This window comes from Coregonus clupeaformis, chromosome 1, assembly GCF_020615455.1.
Source record: "Coregonus clupeaformis isolate EN_2021a chromosome 1, ASM2061545v1, whole genome shotgun sequence".
Taxonomy (NCBI): Eukaryota; Metazoa; Chordata; class Actinopteri; order Salmoniformes; family Salmonidae; genus Coregonus; species Coregonus clupeaformis.
Window position 1 is genome coordinate 94,995,182 of NC_059192.1, and position 8,873 is coordinate 95,004,054.

Consider the following 8,873-nt stretch of genomic DNA (forward strand, 5'->3'; position numbering starts at 1 on the left):
GGGGGGTCTCTACTATCCATCTCCATTGTAGTTTTTTTTGGTCTCTACTGCCCATTTCCAGTGTCGTTTTATGGGGGTCTCTACTGTCCATCTCCTGTGTAGTTCTCTAGTCGGTGTAAGGGCGGCGATCAGGGCCTCACACACTGAGAGGAGAGTGTGCATCAGCTTCAATGAGGCCTCTTCTTCCTGCACAACTGACATCAATGTACTAGTCATAGGTCATACAGTACACAGTAAAAACAGAAGTGTTAATTTAACTCCTATCGAGTTGAATTTAACTCTGTTTCAGATAACATTTGGTCCCACTCAAAATCAGTGTAAAATGTACTCTTTGGTCAGTGTAAAACTTTTAGAGTTAATTCTACTCCATATTGTGTAAAAAATAACAATGAAATGTGTCAAAATATTTAACACTGTAGTTTAATCACACTGTTGAGAGTAATATGATTACACTGTATAGAGTTAAGTCAACTACAATTTTACTTTAAAAAATGACACTTTAAAGTGTAATGATATTTACTTTTCATTTCTCTACAGTGTTTTTTTTTTTTAAATTTAAATCATATGATGTAGTGTTACTGAATTATAGAAATATCAATACTATCAAATAAAACAAAGCACAATAATACAAGATGAGAGCACCCACATTTATTGAAAAAAAAAAGTATAATTTCAATGTCCGTGAATTTACATTGTACACCCATTGCCTTGTCTATGACAGAAGTATAACATCATAAAAATGTTCACCAGAGAAAGCAATATGGCACAACAAGGAGAGCTGTGTCATTTCCTCCATATGACCTTTGTATGTCAAAGGTCTAGGGTAGTGCAGGTTGTCGACATGAAAAAAACTAAATCATGCTTTGATCTGATCACCTCATATGCATGGAAATGTTCTTGAAAAGTTACTGTAACTAAAGGCACTGTGAGTAGTAACAGTTTTTCACACATTATCAGAACTGACTCAATCTGATAAAACAAGGGCACTTCAGAGTCAACTTCGCCACAGATAACCAAGTGTGGGCGATAAACATACCCATTATGTTTAGCCCAATTAACCTTCATAACCTGAATGCTACTGGGCACTTGCATTGCCAAAGCAATTTCAGAACCTCCTTTTACCATATTTAAAGCCACCATTTTTCCTGGACCAATATCTAACCGACTAAAAGTTGTTGATCTTCGCCAACTATATGCCATATGATTCTGATGCTTTTTTGCCAGCGTTTTGGTAATATTTTTAAACGATTTAAGCTGTTTTTTGAAAAAATTATGTTTGCCTTCATACCTCATACACCAACTATGAAGTACAGGCCCTATTTTCTGGATGCAGCGGGGATAGTGGATAAGAAAATGGTGCTTTGGTAAAAGTTTTTTCTGAGGATACAACTTCTTAAACAGTGTATGGTGATCAACAATCAAATGTTTTAAATATACACATAGACCTTGAGATAACATGGGCGAGAATATAATGTTAATTATTTGCAATAATAAAAGAAGCAGGCCCCAGTGTTGGTCAGTAGAAGTTACCAAATCTCCAAAGATAAGAGGAACATTCCTAAGTAAGCACCAGGACTGAATTGCATTCAGTCCCAGATCATTAGATCCTTCACTTAAATTAACAGTCACAGGCCTGTTATTTCTCTCTGTGAAACCATAATCAAAACTTTGTATTCTTGAATGTATTTCTCCTGATGTAACATGTTTTTCATTCAAATACAGAAATAATAACTTCAATTCGTACTGGCCAACCCCTTCTAACACATCATGCATCACATCAACTGAGAAGTTCTCAGTTGTGTGAAAATACCTCAATGAATTTAATATGCATGACCTTTTCACACCAAAAACATACGGAAGGGATGGATTACAAGCCATTTCTTGACAGTGAGCAGTATGCATATCTTTGGTGCGTAAAACTATTTTGGAAGAATCTTCAGAGAATTCTGTTTGAAAGTCCTCCTTTTCTGCTAAACAGAACCTGCAACAGTACCTTGCACTGAAAGACTCCACCAGACCAAACAAACTATGCAAACCCAAATTATCACCTGTTACCTGTACTACAGTGCCACGTACATAACCACTGTATAATGGAATCTCAATACCATCGCTCTCTAACACTTTAATGTCTCGAACAATGGGAGCAAAAATTTCACTAAAACCATATCGTTTAACATCTTGAGTATGAAATAAGGCGCACAGGTGTATGTTAGCCAAAAAAGAATTCCATTTTGGAGAGAAGTTTCTTAAAGTAAAATATACTCCACCCAATTTATGAATACCTCGCTTGGAACCCAATGGGTTGGCGACCTCAAAATCATCATAGAACATCTGGACCTGTATTGTCTGCTTCTCAGTTGAGAACAGGGGGTGACTTTAAAAAAAGATCCATCACAAATATCTCTCAGTCTAGAGTTGCTGGTAGCTGAGCTTTGCAACATTTCTGCAAAATACTGACTTTTAAATATTGACTGCAGTGTAGATAAAATTGGAATATACATGAATTTATCTTGAACTACTACCTGATCATATGTTCCAGTCTTTTTATTTCGTCTTGTGTCAAATCTTGAACCAATCACACATTCAACTGGTTCTACTATTTCCCACTTGGCAGTCATAAATTTTGATCGCTTGTATTCCGAATTTAGAACTGTGAAAGGATTCTCTAACCCCTCAAAACACGCCTCAACTTTCTTGCACATTTCTGTTTCTCTTTCATTACTAAATACATGCTTTATCACTGTTTCTTTAGCATGCTGATGAATATCTTGAACAATCTCTTCCATGGAAATCACTACAGTATTTACTGTACTTTGACCAACACCTGCTGCCTTTAGATCAGAAATAACAGCTGCACAACTATTTACAATGTATGGCGAAGATAACTCTGACTCAGCCTCTAAACATTCAGTCGACACTTCAACATGAGAAATATTACTGGTGTTGACGGTACTTTGAGGGTCTGAAAGATCATCTTCTATAGAATCTACTAAACTTTCTCCGTGGCACTTGTTAAGATGTTTTCTAAAACCAGAAAAGCTACCAAAAGAACGTGAGCATCCTTCTTGACCACATTTCAGAAAAAGAGTCCTGCCTGTACATAGCCCATGAATTATCTTAAGGTGCTTAACAAGGTTGTTTGGACTTCCATGGTCACTTTTGCAAAGAAAACACTTCATAGTTTTATCTCAACTAACGCACCATTCTTGCTCGCAACTCAGCAACTCTAGGAGTCTCCTTTGTTTCCCCCATGTCGATGTTATAGATGGTTGTTTGCACAAAAGTGAAAAAGCTGCTCAAGGAAGAACTGTATGACGTACCAAATACGTAATGGGCTTTAAAGACTTCGTCAAAAGCTCCTACTGAACCTGTTGCCTTGCATGGAAGAGCATGCTTGTCAACCACAATGAAGTAGGAGTGAATGCTGCTCTGTGTGGATCCCTGGGCGAGAAGGTAGGGCTGACTGCTTTGGGTGATGTTGTCAAGATGCTGCTGCACACTGGTTCCAACCTACAAAAAAAACACATTCAACAGAATTGTTTTGGTGACTAACCTCTGACAATAGATAAGATCACCTCAAACTGTGCACAAGATTGAGATGATGGAATATATATTTTAAACAACTGTTAAGCATACCTTTTGAAATCTGATGAGCTGATCTACAGCTTGATATGCAGACATCTTTCCCGGCCTCTTTCTACCTTGTGCAGATGGTGGTAGCAAATGTAGCAGCAGCAAGATGGCAGACATGTCACTGTCCCAGCCTACAAATAAGTAAATAAAAACCTGGTTAACATTGTGCCGTAGCATAACATTCTTATTCACAACTTGCACCATTATGGACATATAATGCACACCTACATTATCCACATAAAAAGTAAAACAGTTCATTCATACCATTCTCAACTTCAGCAGCTGACTCAGCATTGCGCATCAAATCCAAGAGTTCTGTGGTGGATACAAGTCCATGGCTTTCCTTTATTACTTTTGCTTTGAAAGTGGTTGGCCACTTCTCCAAGAATTTGTTGGCTGTGGCCTCACCAAACAGAAGTCTGAAATCTTGTTCTATCTGCAATGTAACACACAAAGACAGAAATAATGAGTGTTACCTTATTCTTCATTGGATATTTTTGGTGATGCAGTGAATTAAGTTGTCATACCAGTCCTGGTGTGTCCAGAAATCTTGGGAAGACCGAGAAGACATCTGATGATTTGGCTTCATCGTTGACCATTGCTTGCCGATATATGAAGGTCATTTTCATCTTCTCACGGACAGTGTTTTCATCAGCAGAGTGTCTCAAAACAGCAATAGCTGCTTCCACATCCTCATCAGATGGCTCTCTGTCATAGGTGAAGGGCTGACGATCACGGCCTGGCCCACCAACTTAAGACAAAATACAGTGTTAAGAAATCCTTTCTGTACAATTCACAGGTCACCATTATAATTACATGTCACTGATCAGAAAACATACCTTTAGGAGATTTGCTGACTGAGGCACCTCTTTCCTCTGCTGTTTTTCTTTGTATGGTCTTCAATCGCCATGCAAGGTATCCGAACCACTCTCCGGATCGTAGTAATGATCCTATATTATTATAAATAAATTATAAAGGAGTACTATTCCCATTTCATAGAGTGAATATGTGCATAATGTTGCAATAACCCATTTACTTACATATCCATGTTGTGAGTATGGGTCTTCTAGATAGGGAAACAAAGCTACTATCCCCTGTGCATACATCACTCTGACACTTTTGGGGGGGGATGTCCTAGCATATGAATTCAAAGTTAACATCACACTGAATTGATATTGCACAACACATTTTACATAATTAATAACCGGAAAATAATAACAATGTTTCTTTACAGCCCATCTATATGCTTAATGCTTACCCATGTGTTTCTGTCATCTCAGCAACAAGTATGTTGATCATCTGTCTTCTGGTGGCATCTGTCAGAGATTTGGTTTTTCCATACTCTTGCATAATGCGTTCACCACCAGGCTTTGATGTTAGGATTTTTTCAATCAGCTATAGGTGGAAAGAAATGTGCTTTCCGTAATTGTAAAACAATATGTAATGCTGTCACATGATGAAACAACATTCAGATTGGACTTAACAGCAATGTTCACCACTTACTGCTTTTGCCTCATAGTTTATGTGGCATGGCCTTTTAGGCTGGCTTCCTTCGCCAGCCGCTACTTCTTCAACATCGTCACACACAGTGAAATTCAAAATGATGGTGTCATCAGATGTACCCGAGCATGATGATGAATGAGAGGTATCTGTTCATTATGAAATTTGTGCAAAACATAGAAACATATTACAATAAACTGTTATTTTTAAGACAATAAAGGTTCTCATTCTGGCCTTTAAACTAAAAAACTAATTGAATGAATGAATACCAAGTCCATTGCCCAGCATGATTCTGAAAGTTCCAGGTGACTCCTTTACTAATTCTTCAAAAACATCTGAGTCAACTTCTGTGTCAGACTGGTCATACACCTTAATGTCTGGCTTTCTGCTTTCTGGTATGTTGAATTTTAGACACACTGTTAAAAAAAGAAGAAAAAAAAGAAAAACATGCATTCCCTTCTCACAAGAATCCAAGTTCATACTTAAGGTTGCCTCATGTGTTCACAAAATGATGAAAGACAAGGATCTGCACCTGATTTTATGTTACTGAAAATATAAAGCACAGCAGAAATGACTATAGACCTAAATAGATATCATAAGATAATAGCTTAATGCTGTATTATTTTGTCATTAGGGTGATATGTATTGCTTTAACCTATTATACCTACCTTCTTTCAAGAAAGCATTGAATGTCAGCTCAGACAGCTTGACGTATTTCTGCTCTTCCCGAGCTGAACACGCAACAGCATTTTGCCTCTGTTAACAAAGAAAATATATATTCAAAATCATCATTTAGTGCTGGTTCAACTAAGCGTTAGCTAACTATCCATTTATCTCAGTAGTACTAGCTACGCAATGCACTATGCATTACTTAGACGTTACACTGCAATTACAAAGGCTGAAGTAGACAAAGTTGTGCTGGTTGAATATAACGTTAAGCTGCCATTTTCTGCAGCAAATGGGTGTAGGCTAGTTCAAGTTTAGAGGCACATTGTCCCATTAGCTACCAAATAACTAGCTATGTGTCAAAGTTAGCTAGCTCATTAGCCATTTTAGTTCGAACAGTAGCTAACCATTAAAATGGTTAAGCAATGTTAAACAAACCCGTCATGCAAATCAGTGATCTAAGTTATCGTTTTATAACACCAACATTAGCTGGCTAACTATCAGAAGCATGCTAACATTACCGTTATATATAGCTTTATAAAAAACAGTTAACGTTAGTGTAAGGAAGCCTGGGAAGCTATACAATAACGTTAGCTAACAATACTATCTGTATAAATGTTTTGTTGTTAGCGAACGTTATTTTACGTATTTACCATTCTGACAAACTTCATTCGTGAAAATATTGCAACACAAAGAAAGACAGTTACCGATACTGATTGCAAGCTAGCTAACCGCATGACAAGCACAATCTGCGCTCATGCCAAACGGTGGTGTCCTTCAAACGAACTGATTAGCTAAGTTAACGTTACCTATTTTTAGCCATATGAAACAGCAAGCCATTCACAAAAATATCAAACATATTCCATGGGTATATCATATAACAGTTATTACTGTCAACCATCTGAACTTACAAGCTAATTTAGCTGGCTGATGACGAGGTCACTGCAAGGGGACCGCCGCATGGAACTCGTGAACTTAAAATATGACCTTGACATCAGCACAACTCTAAAATTATGTAAAGTTAAAAATACCGGTTTGGTGTTGAAAAAACGGGGATGTAACTTACCTAGCAATATCTGTGGCCTAGCTACTCCTTCGCAATCTTCCTCCACCAACGTACGTGCCAAACTTCAGCAAAGCAGAGTGGCGGGTATTCATCACTGCTGTAGAGTTGAAATTGTCACTGCGTATCTGCAGATTTTTACACTCACTTTTAACTCCACTGATAGAGCAACTTTACTCTCAAAAATGTTGAAAATACTCTATCTGGGTTAAAATAACTTTACTCTGAAATATTAACACCCCATTTTTTACTGTGTATGGTCTTAATGTATACTGTAGTAATGTGTTAGGCTTGACCAGTCATAGAGGGGCCTATACTGTCTGTGGTAATGTGTTAGGCTTGACTAGTCATAGAGGGACCTATACTCTCTGTGGTAATGTGTTAAGCTTGACCAGTCATGCAGGGGCTTATTGTGTAGCTATATGGAGTTAGCTAAACTAGTGAGTGGTGACTGTCCATCTCCAGTGAGAGGTGACTGTCCATCTCCAGTGGGTGGTCATGCTGGCCTTTCCCATTGTGAACCAGTTACCCAAGAATGACCCGTAACCCACCTGCTCTCTATTGAGCCCAACACTGACGCCCCTAAGCCTTTATCACTGTAAATAATTCAAACAGGCCAAACAAACATCTGACAAAGAGTGATGAAGTATGGTTTGCATGAGACCTTTCTATATAAGAGGGAGAGAGAGAGAGAGAGAGAGAGGGAGAGAGAGGGAGAGAGAGAGAGAGAGAGAGAGAGAGAGAGAGAGAGGGAGAGAGAGAGAGAGAGAGAGAGAGAGAGAGAGAGAGAGAGAGAGAGAGAGAGAGAGAGAGAGATGGGGAGGTGAGGATACTGTCTGAGGAAGGTCACCTTGTCGCCTGAGAAACAGAGAACCCCTTGAGATCTGCAGGTTTTTAGCTGGACAGGTAAAATGGCAGCCAAAACTCAGCCATCTCCAGTGAGAGGTGACTGTCCATCTCCAGTGGGTGGTCATGCTGGCCTTTCCCATTGTGAACCAGTTACCCAAGAAGGACCCGTAACCCACCTGCTCTCTATTGAGCCCAACACTGACGCCCCTAAGCCTTTATCACTGTAAATAATTCAAACAGGCCAACAAACATCTGACAAAGAGTGATGAAGTATGGTTTGCATGAGACCTTTCTATATAAGAGGGAGAGAGAGAGAGAGAGAGGGAGAGAGAGGGAGAGAGAGAGAGAGAGAGAGGGAGAGAGAGAGAGAGAGAGAGAGAGAGAGAGAGAGAGAGAGAGAGAGAGAGAGAGAGAGAGAGAGAGAGAGAGAGAGAGAGAGAGAGAGAGAGAGAGAGAGAGAGAGAGAGAGAGAGAGAGAGAGAGAGAGAGGCCAAGTGTCTCCTCTGGAGCTCATTAAGTTTTCATAATGAAAAATGTTTTTTTAATGATTACCTTTTGAGAAAGAAAAAATACAAAATACTAAAGAGAAACCTCAGCATGTCATCTGTTCCAGACTTGATCATTCAGTCAGTCTAACTGTGCCGCTCCCTGTGCTCTGTCAATAGTGTGTGTAGAGTAGGGTATTCACCCGCCAACCCCCCACTTTCTGATGAAGCATCATCCAAGAAGAGCACACACACACACACACACACACACAATAACAGAGTGTGTGTGTGTGCTCAGTACAAAAAAGTATGAAAATGTATACACTATACAGTAAGTCGCTCTGGATAAATTTGTCTGCTACATGACTAAATTGTAAACATTTCAAACGTAAGCTCCATCTGTATCTGAGAACAATATGCTGACTGGTGCTTCATGAGGTGACGTGACTTCCTATGCAACTGATCCTCTGCTTTACATATAAAATGTATATAAAACAAACAGAGAAAAATCTAATCTCCTCGCTGACGTTGATATGATTGGCTGTTACATTCCTTGATGCCCACATCTACAGAAGCATGCTTTGTCTTTCTTACCCTCGCTCCACATACAGTACACCATGACATTGTTTCATGTGGAGAAAGATTGAACCACGTTACTTTTTGGTTACAAAATCCAC

At 38.9% G+C, this 8,873-nt stretch overlaps 1 protein-coding gene and 1 long non-coding RNA gene across 3 annotated transcripts; both read right to left on the bottom strand.

Annotated features, from left to right (window-relative positions):
• Positions 1 to 2,374: 2,374 nt before the first annotated feature.
• Positions 2,375 to 4,550, bottom strand: LOC121577797. The gene is made up of 5 exons (XM_041891699.2): positions 4,473 to 4,550; positions 4,161 to 4,384; positions 3,898 to 4,069; positions 3,637 to 3,764; positions 2,375 to 3,510 (listed from the first exon to the last, which is right to left on the bottom strand). Exons 2-5 carry the CDS (start codon positions 4,260 to 4,262, stop codon positions 3,193 to 3,195), a joined length of 720 nt encoding a protein of 239 aa, XP_041747633.2. The 5' UTR covers positions 4,263 to 4,384; positions 4,473 to 4,550; the 3' UTR covers positions 2,375 to 3,192.
• Positions 4,551 to 4,554: 4 nt separating this feature from the next.
• On the bottom strand, positions 4,555 to 5,861 carry LOC121581417. Of its 2 annotated transcripts, none has more exons than XR_006661560.1 (5): positions 5,802 to 5,861; positions 5,137 to 5,549; positions 4,892 to 5,028; positions 4,674 to 4,767; positions 4,555 to 4,583 (listed from the first exon to the last, which is right to left on the bottom strand). It is a non-coding gene; the product is annotated as an uncharacterized LOC121581417 (long non-coding RNA). The 2 variants fall into 2 exon arrangements; XR_006661561.1 differs by lacking the exon at positions 5,802 to 5,861 and having other exon boundaries at positions 5,137 to 5,282; positions 5,403 to 5,790.
• Positions 5,862 to 8,873: the final 3,012 nt, after the last annotated feature.

Excerpts from the sequence above, each read along its gene's own strand:
- LOC121577797 (XM_041891699.2), bottom strand. The coding sequence starts at position 4,262 with ATGAAAATGACCTTCATATATCGGCAAGCAATGGTCAACGATGAAGCC. Across the intron at positions 3,765-3,897 it reads AGCTGCTGAAGTTGAGAATG|GCTGGGACAGTGACATGTCT; the intron begins GTATGAATGAAC and ends ACTTATTTGTAG. Across the intron at positions 3,511-3,636 it reads AGCTCATCAGATTTCAAAAG|GTTGGAACCAGTGTGCAGCA; the intron begins GTATGCTTAACA and ends TTTTTTTTGTAG.